The sequence below is a fragment of the Crinia signifera genome, chromosome 7, assembly GCF_055691185.1.
Source record: "Crinia signifera chromosome 7, ASM5569118v1, whole genome shotgun sequence".
Taxonomy (NCBI): Eukaryota; Metazoa; Chordata; class Amphibia; order Anura; family Myobatrachidae; genus Crinia; species Crinia signifera.
This window is the reverse complement of record NC_139223.1, coordinates 181,467,921-181,486,436: the sequence shown is the minus strand read 5'-3', so window position 1 is coordinate 181,486,436 and position 18,516 is coordinate 181,467,921. Positions and strand designations below refer to the sequence as shown.

Genomic DNA, 18,516 nt, shown 5'->3' with positions numbered 1-18,516 from the left:
CAGGTGGGTGTTTTGTATCTGTTTCCCATCTTCTTGTACATCAATCTTTGCATTGTCCTGTGATGACTTTACTTCTTCCACCTTGTTCTGTACCATGTGTTGTGTGAGCCACCTGTGCAGGGCAGTGCTGCAGGTAACAGACCATACAAAGTGCTTTGTCCCCAGTCCAGTCCTTATCGGGGGCACAGAGATCTGCTTATGTGCCGCTCTGCCCTGATTTTCTGGCCTGTAGCCGTGTAGTCACCTCTCCCATTGCCTACTAACTCCAGGACCTTGCTTGTAGTAGAGGTATGTGACAGGGTACAGAAGCGTCTATAGAACAATCGGTTAGATCTAAGACCCAGAGGTGCCGCCGTGAAACAAGGGTCCTCCCTATTAATGCCATTCTAGCCTCCATACCGGTTACCCCTGACCACGTACCCTGTGTGTGACTGGCTCCTGTGCCTGCACTTCTCTCTTACAAGCAACCGTTTCCCTCCTGTGTCTCCTCATCCACGTCCCCTTCCTGTGCTCTGCTCTCTCTGACTCTACCTAATGCTTTCTCGTCTGTGACAGGGGGCAGGTTCAAGAAGGAGATTGTGGTAGATGGACAGAGCTACCTCCTACTGATCCGGGATGAGGGAGGACCCCCAGAAGCACAAGTAAGATGTATCTTATGTAGATCTCACGTCGCTCTTTAATCCACCTACCCTGTAATACATTACACATGCCTCTATTCAGTTATTTAATTTTCGGCCCAATTCTTGCCTCTCGCATAATTTTATTATATTTGCTCATATCTTTATTAACTTCTTTTTTTTTTTTTTAGTTTGCCATGTGGGTGGATGCTGTAATCTTTGTCTTCAGCCTGGAGGATGAGATCAGTTTCCAGACAGTCTATCACTACTACAGCCGCCTAGCCAACTACCGCAATACCAACGAGATTCCTATGGTGCTGGTGGGCACTCAGGGTGAGTGACGCTCGTGCCACAACCTCCCTGGGAAAAGTCATGGTGGAATTGCATGTTTTCTACTGATGGAGAAAAAGGGGTTTCATGACTTGTTGCACAGCACCATCTAGTGGTCAAGTAGATAACTGCAACACGTGCTCACTTCTATTATTGCATAGATCAAATCGCTGTGAGCAGCTCTGGCATTTTTTAACAGATATTTTGACAATCTCTCACAGCATCGTTGGCACCCAAAGGGTTAACATATTCCAACCTTGCATTTTCCAGCCCCCTCCAATGCTCCGCTGCAGACCACGTAAACCGTGCCTCTTAGATCCACATTATACTTAGTAGCTACCTCTTCTGAGCTATTACTAGTGACGTGCGCTGCTCCCAACAACTCCTCATTGTTTCCTGGTCAAACCACCCTCAAGGGGCCCAGTTCCTTTTTTTCCCGGTTCATTTAAAAAATCTAATTTTTATAATAAAAATAAAAGATATAATAATACAATTATAATCCTAAAAAAATGTATATATATATATATATATAAAAATTGATAACAAATTGCTAAAATCATGTAATTTAAAAAAAAAAAAAAATGAAAATTAGATTTAAAATACAGATTCCATACAGGGACAGTGTTCAGATCGGATTCAGATATCCAAAGATCCGGACCGGGTTTTGAAATCCTTCAAATTCACAGAATTCGTGTGGATTTCTGGGCAACTGGACCTCACAATGCTATATTCTGCCTTTGTATTTTTGATATGTCAATGTCTGATGTTGGAGGCTATTTACAGGAAAAGTAAAGTTTTCATGCACCAAACTATAAAAAGAGAAATTAAGAACACTAAAATGACAACATCAGTCTATTATCTGCTGATAGGTACGATGGCCGCTGTCAGTGCCATTTCCTTACAACCAACGGCAGAAAAAGCGCACGCTATACTTAGGATCAATGCTATATACATTCTGAAATAATGGATGAATTATTTACAGTTACTTAATGTGGCAGAACAGACCAGCTTTTAATGGCTCCAACTCCTACCGGACGATTTCTGTCATCCTAGATGCCGATTACATTTTGGAGTATTTTGCGAGCTGTAAAATGAACATTGATTTATATGAGCTGACGGCCCTGACAGGAATGGAACGTGCACATAACACGTCATTAACCATTTGGTTGTCAACATCTCCGTGGGAGATCTGCAAAGTACCGGCTAAAAATCCCAGCGTCGCTCACATTTGTTATATGAATTCAAATTAAAAATGTTGTGTAATATAAGATTATATTTCCTATATAAGGTAACATTACAGGTGATTATGAGGGAATACGGTCGTATTGTCGACAGCACTTAGGTCGACAGTCATTTGGTCGATACCGTTGGGTCGACAGGTGTCTAGGTCGACAAGTGTCAAGGTCGACATGGGTTTAGGTCGACACAGCGTTATTTTGCCATGTGTTAGATTGGAAGGTATTTCATGCCCTACCATCCACTAGGGCAGGGGTGGCCAACCCGCAGCTCTCGAGCCGCATGTGGCTCTCCCCCTTGCTAAGTGCGGCTCCTGCTGCCCTCCGTCCCCGTCCCCCCGCTGCCGGTTCCCCGGCCCGAATCCATCTCCTTGAGGGGAGGAGAGCGCGCATTGCGCATCTCTCCTAACCCTTAGTGTGCATCATTGTGACTGGGCCGTCCGCCAATCAGAGCTCGCGGGCCGGCAGCCAATTAGGAGCCGGCCTGTGAGCTTTGATTCGTGGATGGACCAGTCACAGGGAAGTGAGGGGGGGGGGAAGGAGACGTGCGCTGTGCTGTGCTCTCCTCCCCTCCGTGACATGCAGGAGTCGGACTGCAGGGGGACGCCAGACTGTCCTCTCCCCGCCCGGCAGCAGCAGCAGCAACAACGGTGAGTGCTGCTGCTGGGAAATTATCACGGGGGGGCATAACTAGCACTGTGGGGGGGCATATGTGGCATTGTGGTAACATCTGGCACTGGGCACATAACTAGCACTGTGGGGGCATATGTGTGGCATCGTGGGGGTATATATGGCACTGAGCGCATAACTAGAACTGTGGGGGCATATGTGTGGCACCGTGGGGCATATATGTGTGGCACCGTGGGACATATATGTGTAGCAGCGTATTTTCATTTTTTTATTAATTTTTACCAGTTATTTATATACTGTAGCGCACACATATTCCGCAGCGCTTTACAGAGAATATTTGAACATTCACATCAGTCCCTGCCCCAGTGGAGCTTACAATCTATATTCCCTACCACATGTACACGCACACACAGACATTCTAGGGTTAATGTGTTGGGAGCTAATTTGCCTACCAGTATATTTTTGGATTGTGATAGGAAACCGGAGTACCCGGAGGAAACCCCTGCAAGCACGGGGAGAATATACAAACTCCACACAGTTAGGGGCAGGGTGGGAAGCAAACCCAAGACCTCAATGCTGTGAGGCAGTAATGCTAACCATTACACCATCCGTACTGCCTGATTTTATCCCACTGTTCCGCAGTCCTAGAACTGCAGATTATATAATATTCAAACTGCTAGAATTATCTCTTAATGCATTTTCACCTGACTTAATTATTGTCATGTACATTTACTGACGCATTTTCATATCTGAGATTTTGTATGCAAAACTACTTACTGAAAAATATAACATCCTTACAGACTCTCTAAAGGTGCCCAAACACGTTACGATAACCGCGTGCAATGCGATCCGCGGGCAGTACAAAAAGTATGTGCAGCAAATACTTTTTGTATTGTGCGATGCCCGTGGTAGCGCTCGTCGCGTCGCATTGCACGTTGCTAATCGCAATGTGTATGGGGACCTTTAGACTAACAGAATATAAAAAAATAAAAAAAAACTAATCATTACAATCCTGTAAGTAACTGAACACAATAAATATATGTAATGTATATCCAAACATTATGTCCACGAAGGGAAAGAAAGATCATTTAAACATTAGTCACCTCCAATCTAAGTTATTTTATAAAACATAATCAATAGTCACCTTTTAGTCGGGTGTAGCTACCGTAGGTGCAGGGAGTGCAGCTGCTATGGGGCCCAGAGCTGAGAGGGGCCACCTTCCTTGTCACAGTTACATGTGTTATATACAGGGGTGTAGCTACCATAGGTGCAGGGCGTGCAGCTGCTATGGGCTCAGAGCTGAGAGGGGCCACCTTCCCTGTCACAGTTACATGTGTTATATACGGGGGTGTAGCTACCATAGGTGCAGGGAGTGCAGCTGCTATGGGCCCAGAGCTGAGAGGGGCCACCTTCCCTGTCACAGTTACATGTGTTATATACAGGGGTGTAGCTACCATAGGTGCAGGGAGTACAGCTGCTATGGGCACAGAGCTGAGAGGGGCCACATTCCCTGTCACAGTTACATGTGTTATATACAGGGGTGTAGCTACCATAGGTGCAGGGAGTGCAGCTGCTATGGGGCCCAGAGCTGAGAGGGGCCACCTTCCCTGTCACAGTTACATGTGTTATATACAGGGGTGTAGCTACCATAGGTGCAGGGAGTACAGCTGCTATGGGCACAGAGCTGAGAGAGGCCACCTTCCCTGTCACAGGTACATGTGTTATATACAGGGTGTAACTACCATAGGTGCAGGGAGTACAGCTGCTATGGGCACAGAGCTGAGAGGGGCCACATTCCCTGTCACAGTTACATGTGTTATATACAGGGGTGTAGCTACCATAGGTGCAGGGGGTGCAGCTGCTATGGGGCTCAGAGGGGCCACCTTCCCTGTCAGTTACCTGTGTTATATACAGGGGTGTAGCTACCATAGGTGCAGGGAGTGCAGCTGCTATGGGGCACAGAGCTGAGAGGGGCCACCTTCCCTGTCACAGTTACATGTGTTATATACAGGGGTGTAGCTACCATAGGTGCAGAGAGTTCAGCTGCTATGGGACCAGAGCTGAGAGGGGCCACCTTCCCTGTCACAGTTACATGTGTTATATACAGGGGTGTAGCTACCATAGGTGCAGGGGTGCAGCTGCTATGAGGCCAGAGCTGAGAGGGGCCACCTTCCCTGTCTCAGTTACATGTGTTCTATACAGGGGTGTAGCTACCATAGGTGCAGGGGGTGCAGCTGCTATGGGGCTGAGAGGGGCAACCTTACCTGTCACAGTTACATGTGTTATATACAGGGTGTAACTACCATAGGTGCAGGGGGTGCAACTGCTATGGGGCCCAGAGCTGAGAGGGACCACCTTCCCTGTCACAGTTACAGGTGTTATATACAGGGGTGTAGCTATAATAGGTGCAGGGAGTGCAGCTGATATGGGGCCAGAGCTGAGAGGGGCCACCTTCCCTGTCACAGTTATATACAGGGGTGTAGCTATAATAGGTGCAGGGAGTGCAGCTGCTATGGGGCCCACAAAGTTCTGGCCATGAAGCTCCGCCCCAGCTTAAATTCTGTGTTCCCTTCCACATGCACACACATATACAGATTTACCCGCGCTCATTGTTGCTGCACCAATCACGATGTGCGCCATCAGTAGCTATAGGCGCAATCCCATTGCTGCATTCCATGCATCTAATTTGCTCCCGCGGATCATAGAAACTCATTGAACAGCGATGTCACAGCGCACCAACAATGAGCATGCCTACATCTGTATATATGGATTGTGGGAGGGAAGCTAGAGCACAAATCCGCTGGCTGAATACCATAGTTCTACACCAAGAGCTTTAACAAGGGTATATAATCTCTATCTCCATTCCTACAGATGCCATCAGTTGCAGCAACCCCCGTGTAATAGACGACTCCCGAGCGCGGAAGCTTTCCAACGACCTCAAGCGATGCACTTATTATGAAACCTGCGCCACCTACGGGCTTAATGTGGAGCGCGTCTTCCAGGATGGTGAGTTATAGCCACCTTTCTTATTTCGCATACGGTAAAACCCAAGAAGAGAGAAGAGGGCGGTGGATTGAGGTCACATGGCTCGCGCTAGTGCGGGCCACAAGAAATAAGTACGTGATAGTGTAACAGATTCGGCGTTCGTATAGGACACAACTGGCAGTTTTTTTAGTATTTTTGCATGTATTTAATGACCTACAAGCCACACATCCACTTCACAGCAAACAAAGCTTCATATAAACAATCAAAGAAAGATATTTGTCCATGCAGCGCTCCATGTGCGCGGTGCCTCCGGGCACTGGCAGTCCAAGTCCCTGGCGCTACAATACTTAGGCCTAGTAACTAGCCTCTATTAGGCAGCATCCTGAGCAGCAAACATAGTAAGTTTCTTTTTAAATCTCTTCTACTGCAGTTAACCCACTTCCCACCTGTGGCTGTGCAGGCCTGAAAACCTGGACCATGAGCCGTATGCTTGGGATCCTTACCTTCTCTCCCCCAAGCACATCCCAGAGCCCCATTCCTGGTTTTGCAGTGAATCTGGTTCTGTTACCTGGCTGCCAAGCACTCTCTCTCTGAGGCTGGACGGCTCCTTCTTATCCCTTTACAGTGACCATAGAAATATAGCAGTCTCTGGTGGATCTAACCACGTTTCCCCACAATAGGTACCATTGAGCTTTCATCTCCCTTTCTGCTCATTCTTCATCGTCACGGTGGTTCTGGCAGCCAGCCGCTCTGCAGCACTTGTTGGTCCTACTCCCAGCTCGCTATGACGGCTGCCATCTGGGAGTTTTAGTGTAGCAATTGGCGCCTGATTGAGAACTGATGCAAGTGAAATACTGTTATTTCTTAGGTTAGTATAATTTCAGCTATGATACATCTGCTCGGCCGTGGTTTCGCACGTGTCTGTATATAGCTATGTGAGTATCGGTGCCTCGCGTCATCATAGGCCTGCAATAACCGGGGGAGGGGTAAGTGTAGGCCGTCCACAGGTAAGAGTGTATGCTGAAGTACTGCTGCATTGATGTCACAATCATTTCATGAAGATACTTTTATATCGTTATTTAGCATTTTCCTGTGCACAGATCTGTTCACTTTTAAATGTGCTGTATTTGAATTTTGTGCTGTGTCCATGTGACTGCAGAGGCAATAGATAGCTAAGCAGATTACCCAGACGAATTCGCCCCATTCCAAATGGTGCTGAATCGGCCCCTAGGTTATATAGAGAAGGAAAGGGGTCATTTCTCAATGTGGTACCCTAGCTGTAATTTGTATTGGTGATCAGAGAGCTCCCTCTAGTGGCTTTACCAATAACATCATCTATCGCAGGAAAACTCTTCAGCTGGAACATGGATCTGGTATTAACCTTTTGATTGCCAAGGGGCTTTGTCAAAATAGGTGTGGAAATTGGCAAGCGAACCTTTTTATTGCCAACGTTGCTGCGAGAGGGCCTCAAAATATCTGTTAAAAATGTCAGTGTCGCACACAGCGACTGTTCTTTGGGTGCAATGTTTAACCAAACTTCAAGTAATTGACTCGGCTGTATTTGTATTTAATTATACTAAAAGAACAGCCACTGCAAGCGACGCTGGCACTTTTACTGGATATTTTGAGGAATGCTCACAGCAACAATGGCACTGAAAGGGTTAAAGCGCTCTAATACCCTTATGTGCAATTACTTCCACAATGGCTTTGTGATTAGTTTAAACTAGTAGTTTTAGAGACAAATAGATATTAAGGTGCAGGTAGCAGGTGGGTGTTTGTATATTTATGGCTTCATATAATGTTGTTATTGTATGGTTTTTGGTGGCTGCGTATCTCACTGGAAATTAAAGGGCTCCATACATCTGAAAGACATTGCACCCAATCATACAATCTCAATGGATTGTAAAATGGATTGTATGCAGATTGTGTGCATGTGTGTACACAATCATGCAATGCCGGGCCCGGGAGATTGGAGGATTGGTCCTCTGATCGTGCTGCACGTCAGATCAGTTGGGATTGGGAGCAGATGTGCTTTTAAGCACATGCAATCTGTCTTTAGATGGCTCATACAACCAGAGTCATGTGACACTCTCTCCCTGACTAGCAGAGAAGAGAGGTGCAGCTTCCGGTCGGCCCGTGGCAGTGGAGACGCTGGGAGCCGCAGATGTTTCCAAGCGCAGACGGGCGGGCGGCTGAAGAGAGCGGTGGACGTCCTTTTGCACAATTCTGTCACTACTCTGAACAGTTTTCAGAGGATTACTGCATTCGGGCTATTTAATAATGGTATAACACAGCAGATGTGAGCAGATTGGTCGTTGCTGGCAACCTGTAAATTAAAAAAATTAATTACAAAAAACTGGATTTTTGGTACTCCTATCCTTTTGATCCTAGTAGGCCAGCCCCCTATTTAAATGAAGCTTCAATCATACAATCATGCAGCAGATGGATTGTATGACGGATTGTGAGTACATTGTTTGTCCAAAAACCACCAAGGACTGCCGGGGAGTTGAAGGGAAATTGGACACAATCATGATTGTAAGACCGGTCTTTCTGATGTATGGCCACCTTAATACTCAGGATTTTCCATTCTATTTTGATCATCTTCATGCAACATCCACATGAGCCAGTGCTGCGCCAAATTGTAGCGCCACGTTTAACAGCCAACACGCTTATCCTGGCCGTTATAGTAACATAGAAACATAGAATTTGACGGCAGATAAGAACCACTTGGCCCATCTAGTCTGCCCCTTTTTTTAAACATGTTACCTCAAACCATATTTGATCCTTATTTTTATGTAAGGATATCAATATGCTTATCCCAAGCATGTTTAAATTGTACTACTGTATTTGTGTCTACCACCTCTGTTGGGAGGCTATTCCACTTATCTACTACTCTTTCTGTGAAAAAATTCTTCCTCACATTTCCCCTGAATCTTCCTCCCTCTAGTGTCAGTGCATGTCCTCGTGTTCTGTTGCTCCTCTTCCTGTGAAGAATGTCTCCCACCTGTACCTTCCTCCCCCCAGTGTCAGTGCATGTCCTCGTGTTCTGCTGCTCCTCTTCCTGTGAAGAATGTCTCCCACCTGTACCTTGTTAAAGCCCTTGATATATTTGAAAGTTTCTATCATGTCCCCCCTTTCCCTTCTCTGCTCTAAAGTATACATATTAAGATCTTTTAGTCTTTCCTGGCACGTTTTGTGATGTAGGCCATGCACCATTTTAGTTGCTCTTCTTTGTACAGTCTCTAATGTATTTATATCCTTCTGGAGATATGGCCTATGGTAACTGGTAATACAGAAGTCTTTGTACATAACTGTGAGCAGGTCAGAGTAGGTTTTGTCATACCAGGGGTCTGAGTCGAAAGACCTCTGGTGGGGGTCTAGATCGGTATTGGAACCGGGTAGGCTGTAGGAGACCCTTGTGCATATGAGCATGACCGTGCACCCAGAGAAGAGCAGACGATGTGATACAAATATGACAGGTTTATTGAAGACCGATGGTAAAAGCAGTATGCTGAAATGATGGAATGAATGAGGCAGTCTCTAAACAGATAAAGCAATACTACTTGCACAGATGATGAGTCGATGGTGGAACATCGGATGAATATCGGAATGGAGATGGGCTGTAGAATCCAGATGGACTGTAGAATACAGATGGAATGGATGAAGACAGCTGGAGATGATAACCAGAGTATCAGTCAGGATCGATTGTGAAACATCGGATGAATATCGGAATGGAGATGGGCTGTGGAATCCAGATGGAATGGATGAAGACAGCTGGAGATGATAACCAGAGTATCGGTCAGGATCGATGGTGGAACATCGGAGCTAGGCTGGAGCTGGTAAGCAGGTATGCGGCAGGTGGAATCACAGGTGATAGCACAGGACAATAGACCCGGCTTGGACACAGGCGATGGTGACCCCAAAATCACAGGCGATGGTGTCCCTGATATCACAGGCGATGGCGATCCTGGATGGACACAGCAACCTGAAGCACTTGGATGGAACACTGCAGCAGGGAGAGAATACCAGCAGACAAACACTTGCATAGCAGGATGACAAATGAAGCACTAGCAATGAGATGAGAGCTCCCGGATTGGCCGGGCAGGTAACCTCGGAGATCAACTCATTGCCGGATTGGAGGAACCAGACGTGACTGACAACATCATGGCAGCCACCATGTCTGGCTAAAGCGGGAAAGTGTGTTTGTGACCACCATGCTTGTGGCCGGGAGCAATGGCGTCGGACACGGGATTTGCTGAGCAAAGGATACTGTTACTGCGGGTGAGGAGAGCGGTGCTACGCGCAGACTCAGCAGCGCTGATAGGACTGCCAGATGACTGACACTGAGGCGCACTGCGCTCAGGATGCCGGCTGTATCGGAACTTGAAAAGCAAGCTGAGCCTGCGCAGGCACTTAGCCGGTAAGATGACTTTGCTTTAACACCCGGATCGTGACAGGTTTCCTATCATTGCCAAGTCTATGTTTGTGAGCTACCAGATTTCTAAATATATGTAAGTTCAAGTGTAGTTAAGGGCTGTTGTACAGACTGGTTTAGGGTATTGGTCCCAGGGGAGTCCATTTACTTTGTGCAATTCAACTGGACACCTGTAGTCATGGGGCCTTGGGCGTTGTACACATGAGTTAATATTTGTGTCACTCGTTCATGCAGATTCCCTCAAAGGTCTCTGATGGAAAATAGCCGTCTGTGCCCATGCAGATTCCCATATGCACCGTCTGTGCCCATGCAGATTCCCATATGCACCGTCTGTGCCCATGCAGATTCCCATATGCACCGCCTGTGCCCATGCAGATTCCCATATGCACCGTCTGTGCCCATGCAGATTCCCATATGCACCGTCTGTGCCCATGCAGATTCCCATATGCACCGTCTGTGCCCATGCAGATTCCCATATGCACCGTCTGTGCCCGTGCAGATTCCCATATGCACCGTCTGTGCCCGTGCAGATTCCCGTATGCACCGTCTGTGCCCGTGCAGATTCCCGTATGCACCGTCCGTGCCCATGCAGATTCCCGTATGCACCGTCCGTGCCCGTGCAGATTCCCATATGCACCGTCCGTGCCCGTGCAGATTCCCATATGCACCGCCCGTGCCCGTGCAGATTCCCATATGCACCGCCCGTGCCCGTGCAGATTCCCATATGCACCGCCCGTGCAGATTCCCATATGCACCGCCCGTGCCCGTGCAGATTCCCATATGCACCGCCCGTGCCCGTGCAGATTCCCATATGCACCGCCCGTGCCCGTGCAGATTCCCATATGCACCGCCCGTGCCCGTGCAGATTCCCATATGCACCGCCCGTGCAGATTCCCATATGCACCGCCCGTGCCCGTGCAGATTCCCATATGCACCGCCCGTGCCCGTGCAGATTCCCATATGCACCGCCCGTGCCCGTGCAGATTCCCATATGCACCGCCCGTGCCCGTGCAGATTCCCATATGCACCGCCCGTGCAGATTCCCATATGCACCGCCCGTGCAGATTCCCATATGCACCGCCCGTGCAGATTCCCATATGCACCGCCCGTGCCCGTGCAGATTCCCATATGCACCGCCCGTGCCCGTGCCGGTTCCCATATGCACCGCCCGTGCCCGTGCCGGTTCCCATATGCACCGCCCGTGCCCGTGCCGGTTCCCATATGCACCGCCCGTGCCCGTGCCGGTTCCCATATGCACCGCCCGTGCCCATGCCGGTTCCCATATGCACCGCCCGTGCCCATGCCGGTTCCCATATGCACCGCCCGTGCCCATGCCGGTTCCCATATGCACCGCCCGTGCCCATGCCGGTTCCCATATGCACCGCCCGTGCCCATGCCGGTTCCCATATGCACCGCCCGTGCCCATGCCGGTTCCCATATGCACCGCCCGTGCCCATGCCGGTTCCCATATGCACCGCCTGTGCCCATGCCGGTTCCCATATGCACCGCCTGTGCCCATGCCGGTTTCCATATGCACCGCCTGTGCCCATGCCGGTTCCCATATGCACCGCCTGTGCCCATGCCGGTTCCCATATGCACCGCCTGTGCCCATGCCGGTTCCCATATGCACCGCCTGTGCCCATGCCGGTTCCCATATGCACCGCCTGTGCCCATGCCGGTTCCCATATGCACCGCCTGTGCCCATGCCGGTTCCCATATGCACCGCCTGTGCCCATGCCGGTTCCCATATGCACCGCCCGTGCCCATGCCGGTTCCCATATGCACCGCCCGTGCCCATGCCGGTTCCCATATGCACCGCCCGTGCCCATGCCGGTTCCCATATGCACCGCCTGTGCCCATGCCGGTTCCCATATGCACCGCCTGTGCCCATGCCGGTTCCCATATGCACCGCCTGTGCCCATGCCGGTTCCCATATGCACCGCCTGTGCCCATGCCGGTTCCCATATGCACCGCCTGTGCCCATGCCGGTTCCCATATGCACCGCCTGTGCCCATGCCGGTTCCCATATGCGGTGCGCCTGTGCCCATGCCGGTTCCCATATGCACCGCCTGTGCCCATGCCGGTTCCCATATGCACCTACCACAATGATATAAGATCCTGCATTACACCGGTCCTAATATCAGTGTAGTAATGTGAACGGATCACGGAATCAGCATTACTATAGTAATAATATAAGTGGGAGGAATTAACTCATTCAGCCAATCAGATGCAGCTGCCACTTACCCCAAATTCCGTACTGCCCCCCCTTAGCGAATGTGTCCATAAGCACAAGATTCCTCTGTATGCTGCATAAAACTCTAAAAATTAAATTCAGACCCGGCAGCAAGACTGCAGTTTTTGCAGATAGACAAAACCATTCTGCACTGCAGGTGGGGCAGATGTAACAGGGGCGAGTTTGATTTTGGAGAGGTGTGTTCTGTTCAAACTGAAATCTATATTGCGGTGTAAGAATAAAACAGACCGTATTTACCCTGCACAGAAACAAAATAACTCCCCCCGAATCCAACTCTCTCTGCACATGTTACATCTGCCCCACCTGCAGTGCACATGGTTTTGTCCATGTGCAGAAATGTCAGCCTGCTTACAGCTCTGGATCAGGACCTGTGATCACAGAGACTTGAATGCATTGAAGGCTTCCTTCTATGGGGAGAATACAACTAGCCATGATAACCTGGCTCATATCGCGACCCACTGCAAGCTGCTATTCAGCAATAATCCGCCATAGGTTTCCTACATATTTCATTTCATCTCTGAGCAGGTAATATGCTTGGGGAAAATTGTTATATTACGGTAAAAATGTTGGGAAACCCTGGGACTCCTCCCCTGAATAACTAATTAGGGCACTTAGAAGTTTTTGATTGGCCAATCGTTTTTGGCATTAAAAAAATGCAAAATGATGGAAACTGGGGTCACAAGGTGGGATGCGGTCCTTTGGTATACAGCAGGGGTGTCAAACACAAGGCCCGCGGGCCAAATCCGGCCCGCCAGACCCCTTCATGTGGCCCGCGCAGCCGCCGCCAGCCTTCACCTTTTATTCTCGATTTTTTTTAAACAAGAAAGCCGCCCCTTCAGCGCATGCGCGGCAGCCTACAAGCCAGAGAACGTCTGCCCTCTAGCGCAGTGCCGCCGGTCGTCAACCCCTCCTCCGCTGCCAACTGCTGTATAGGAGCCAGAGAGAGGAAAGAGCAGATCCGTCGTGGTGAATGGTGCTGCTGCTGTGCGCTCCAGGTCACTTACTGCTGAGTGTGCACTGCACAGTGACCGGGAGCACGCTGCCCCCCACTCCTGGATAGATAGTGCGGGGAGCGCTACTCACAGGAGGGAGCGGGAAATGCGCCTGTGTGAGAGCGCAGCTGTGTCCTTGGTGGTGGAGCAGCTCAGACTGGAGTGGACGCATCAGAGCGGGTAAGTGTCAAACTCTCTGCCTATGTGTGTGTGTGCACTGGCACATTGCAGCCCATCATTAATTGCTGTGTCCCATGATAATAAGCAGGACATATGCCCTAAGACTGAGTGCTGCCCCCCTGTGCAGGCAGCGTGTGCCCTAATGCACTGCAGTTCACAGCAATAGCAGGAGGGAAATGCTACTGCTGAGTTACAGTGGTATTATTTGGGACATACTTGTATGAAGGACACTATTATGATAATAAAGAGTGGACACAACCGGCCCTTTGAGGGTGACCAAACTGCTGATGCGGCCCCCGATGAATTTGAGTTTGACACCCCTGGTCTACAGCATGATGGTCAACAGTCATTAGGTCGACATAGGAAAAGGTTGACATGGGAAAAGGTCGACATGGTTCTAGGTCGAAAAGTCATTAGTTCGACAGTGTCTAGGTCGACAGTGAAAAGGTCGACATGGGGTTTTTCACTGTTTTTTGAGCCGACATGTGCCGTCAGGTGGTATTTCATGCTCTACCATCCACTAGGGCATGGTGGGAGAATAAAATAGTGTGCCCGAAGCATAGCGAGGGGATGCGGTGCACTTTAAACTGTGTCCATGTTGACTGTGTCGACATTCAGGTAAAAAAGGTTTTTGAAAGTGGGCAAAATTGCCCAAATATAAACTTATACCCATTTTTATGTTCTCCTAATTTAATTTGGGCATTTTTATTTGCTTTTTTACATTTTTATTTATTTTTTAGCAAATTGCATATAATAGCCTTTTGACGCAATTAAAATACACCATATCTTTATATTATCATCACTAATAGACTTCTGCGCTGTTTTTTATATTAATTTGACTTAATTGGGGGGGGGGGGGGGGGGGGTTACAGGCAGATTTACCCATTTTCTTCTAAACTTTTTGCTGGTTTCATGAAGATTGCAAGAATCCCATTTTCGTGAACGTGCATTTAAATAGCGCAAATCACGATAAGGCGTTCTTTTGCTGCCATTTTTTGTCAATGTCTGTGAAAACTGCAATAACGATAAATGAGCACATTATCACGGCTAATTGAATTCCTCCTATATTTCTGTGTATCTAATTAAACAAATGTGGGATATGGGGATATATTTGCTAAATATACCTTTTATAATCAGTATTCGTACAGGCGTCCTATCTTGTGTTCAGCGCCAACATCATTTCTTTAGGAGCTTGTCACAGTCCTGAGGCCTCAATCACGCAATGGTTACCGTTGGATTTTTATCCTATATGCTAGTATAAAATGTCTGCCCCCTTGTGGTAAAATTCCTGATACACTTTTAGTCTTTTTGGGCCATATTCAATGCGGCCGGCGAGGGGGTTAAGCAGCGGGAATCTCAGAAAACCAGCAATCCTCGCCACTTAACGCCCATGCCGGCCGCTCACCCTATTCAGTGTTCCAGGGGAACCCTCGCTGTCACATGACTGCGAGGGTTCCCCCAAACAGTGAGGCTCGGGGCTAATGCCATTTCCCCGTAACTACAAAAACCTACTGAGGGGGAAACGGCGTGTGCAGGGGGTCAGTTGAATACTGACCCTGCGAGCTGTGACAGCGAGCAGTCAGCACTGCTCGCTGTCACAGCTCGCAAAAATCATTAAATACACCCCTTTGTGTATCTTATTTACTTTCTTATTTCTGTTCCAATGGCGTCTCAGTTTTGTAGAAATCCGTCGCTGCATTAGCGTAATAATGCAGAGGAGTCTGGGTGCAGCACAGAATCCATCCCACCATGTGACCGGCGGGGCGTGTTTAGGTGCTGCCTCCGTGGGGGGGGGGGTTGGGTTAAAATAGTTTTGCGTGCCAACAGCCGTTAGATGGTGGCCGCACAGAGCGATTCAAGTGTTGCTTTCTTCGGCAGCACACAGCCGTAGAGATGGCCATTGACCATCGATGATTTCTAATCATCAATGGTTTATGACCGATGTTGAATACTTTTGCCATTCATGGGGAATAGCCAGGTGGTTTCCCACCATCGATGTCACAGCAGAACCTATTATTCTTTTTTTTAATTTCCAAGGTTCCAGGACACTGAGCATAGCCCCGCCCCGACAACCCTGAAGCCCTGCCCCATGTTCTGATTGCTCGATAGCTAAAACTCACATTGTTTACTATGGACTTGGCGACTACACCGATTGCAATAGCTACAGAGCCGTCTGCACTGACATTACTGCTAAGATGATGGCTGGGAACTAGTACATGTATACGTATGAGTCTGCTCCTCTCAGTCCCCTACAAAACACCAGCACAGACCGATGTGGACAGTCTGGGGGATTCCCTGACACTGGGTATGCTGCGGTGATGTTCTGCTAGTGATTACAGTGCTCTATTTGCCACCTCTAACTAGAAAGGGAAGGTAGGTTACTGGGGATGCTACAGTACCGTTACTAACCAGTACATGTATATACGAATGAGTCTGCTCTCCTCACTTCCAATCCTTCTATGATGAAGTCAATCCCCATCCTCAAAATAGATATCAGCATAATGTCATGCAATAGAAAACAAAAAGGTCATAGCGTAACACAATTTATTTCTATACATAAAAGATCCTAAAAAGAGGTTCCAACGATAAGACAAAGAGTAAATTAAAAGAGAAAAAAGATTCTCAAATCAGCATAAAAACATGAACAATAGCAGCACTCTTCAGATGGGAAGTATCAGATGATATGTAAGTGCCCAACAGCATGGAGAACTAGGTGTGAGTTAGGTGTCATACAGGCAGTGGCGAATCACAGCAAGGTGTATCCCTGATCCAGAACCGCTGCAGACGGATATGGAATGGGGCTGTCCCAAGCTGAGATAAGTGATGGTCAGGTAGTCAGTGCCAGGCAGACGCGTTTCCACCACAACCGTGGTCTTTTTCAAGGCAGGTAAAGTGTCCCAAGTGACTGTTGGGTAATTACATATCATCTGTTACTTCCCATGTGAAGAGTAGATTGAGGTCGGGGATTGACTTCTGCCACTTGGTGAAATCATTGTAGGAGGATTGGAAGGAACGTAATTTAAAAAAAAAAAAAAAATTTTTAACTTTACATGTATATGTAGTGGCGCAAGAGTATCTGGTGAATTATCACATTGTGCAAGCTGTAGATTCTGATTGGTTGCCCATAGCAACATCCCATATGAAAAATGAACTCCTGTCTTATTAAATGTCCCCCATAGAGCAGAATTCAGTTGGAGATGTGATGCGTGATTGTGTCCTGCCTGCAGTGTGACATGAGTGTCAGGGGCTGTGACACGGCGTGAATCAGTGCTCAGTAACTCAGGTTGCACCTGGTATTTCATCGTGAGGGGGGTGTAAGAGATTATACGGTCATAAGATCCACATGCATTAGGTCGACACCTGAAATAGGTTGACATGGCAAGGTCAACCGTCAAAAGGTCCGGGAATGTTAAGAACCCACCTGTTGAGGTCACCTGGCTGTGGGAGATGGGCCCATGTTTTCTGGGAATTTCTGTTTTACTCTCCTATTACTCCCTTATTATGAAGAGTTTATTGTAATTGTTGTAATTGTCAGTGTTCTTAGTAGTTTGTGGGCTTGTGCGCGCGCCCCCTTCCGACGGATGGCAAGGGCTGGCGATTCTATAAGATGACATGGGCTCCATCTGTACAATCATAGTAATGGCTTGCGCTTTATTATCACAATGTACACAATGTACACAATGTCAGAGAATTCCGTCTTCATGTAGAGGAAGAGAGTTTCTTGGTGCTTTGTCAATGCCACTGCCACCAGCGTTTTCCCTCATCATCGGATGGGGCACGGTTCTCTCTTACCCCAAACACGTTGCAAAAATAACCCGTGTGTCTGTGCAGTGTGAAAGGGTCTTCTCCTTTTTGAAGGGTTTAAAAGAAGGATTTATCCCGGGGTTGGACCCAGGTTGCTGTGCAGTGTGAACGTGTAATCCAGGTCGAGCGACCCGGGTCCCATTCACACTATGGAGGAGGTGTCACTCGCAGACGGCCTCATCTCTAAGTACACTAAGCGTGACATGCCCCTGGGGCTACATGTGGAGCGGCTTTTGGTGCACAGTGTCGAATCGGTATGAACTATGAATAGCTTCCCGTAATATCAGACAGGTTCTGTGACTTCTCTGCAATGGGCACAAACCACATCCCTACAATTATGTGATGCTCACACTTGTTATATTCTGTGCGGTGGAAGGCGGCATACTCAGGCCCCGCCTCCTGCTCTGTCACTAGTGTCCCAGTTGACGAATGCAGTATCTTGGAGCTTTCAGTTGCAATCCGATGGGTGCATTGTAAAGGCCCCCATACACTGGGTCCGAGTCGGACCAGTGTGCCCTTGAAAGACCCCGGCAGCTCCCCGGAAGGCTGCCTACGATTTGGCACGGGAAGCGCTGCTGAATTTGAAAACAGTGGCCGGATTCGGAATCTAATCAGCGTCCGCCCAGTGTTTTCAAATTCAGCAGCGCTTCTTGCGCCGGCGAATAGTGCCACTCAGTTCCCATCCGTCGGAACCGCTGACCAGCGCCGCAGGGACCCCACTGTCTGCCCCACGCCATTTCCCAGCCGCCGTTGCCCGCCACCCAACCAGCTGGCCGGACCCCGCAGCCTGCCCCCCACTGCACACGTAGGAGGTCCCAGGACGGGTGATCGGAGGGCCAGCAGGTCCGACCACCTGCTCAGGTCCAATGCGCACGGGACCGTGCATCTGACCTAAGAGGACATCAAACTGAGCCGATTTGGGACGATTTCACGGCCCGATTCGTTGCAATCGGCTTGGTATATGGGCACCTTAAGTTCAGCTTGTCTGCGGGTGCTCTGACATTTGATCATGCCTAGTCCCCTCCTGCCCACTCATGCATCCAGGCACCTGTGC

The 18,516-nt window shown here is 48.7% G+C and overlaps 1 protein-coding gene across 9 annotated transcripts in view; it reads left to right on the top strand.

The window, feature by feature from the left end:
• The window catches only part of AGAP1 (ArfGAP with GTPase domain, ankyrin repeat and PH domain 1), a 346,471-nt gene that overhangs the window by 184,510 nt on the left and 143,445 nt on the right, over positions 1-18,516 (top strand). For all 9 annotated transcript variants that reach the window (XM_083154566.1, XM_083154565.1, XM_083154567.1 and 6 more), the window contains 3 exons: positions 556-641; positions 809-950; positions 5,684-5,818. In XM_083154566.1, coding sequence (XP_083010692.1) covers positions 556-641; positions 809-950; positions 5,684-5,818 — 363 coding nt within the window. The remainder of the gene's footprint in view (positions 1-555; positions 642-808; positions 951-5,683; positions 5,819-18,516) is intronic.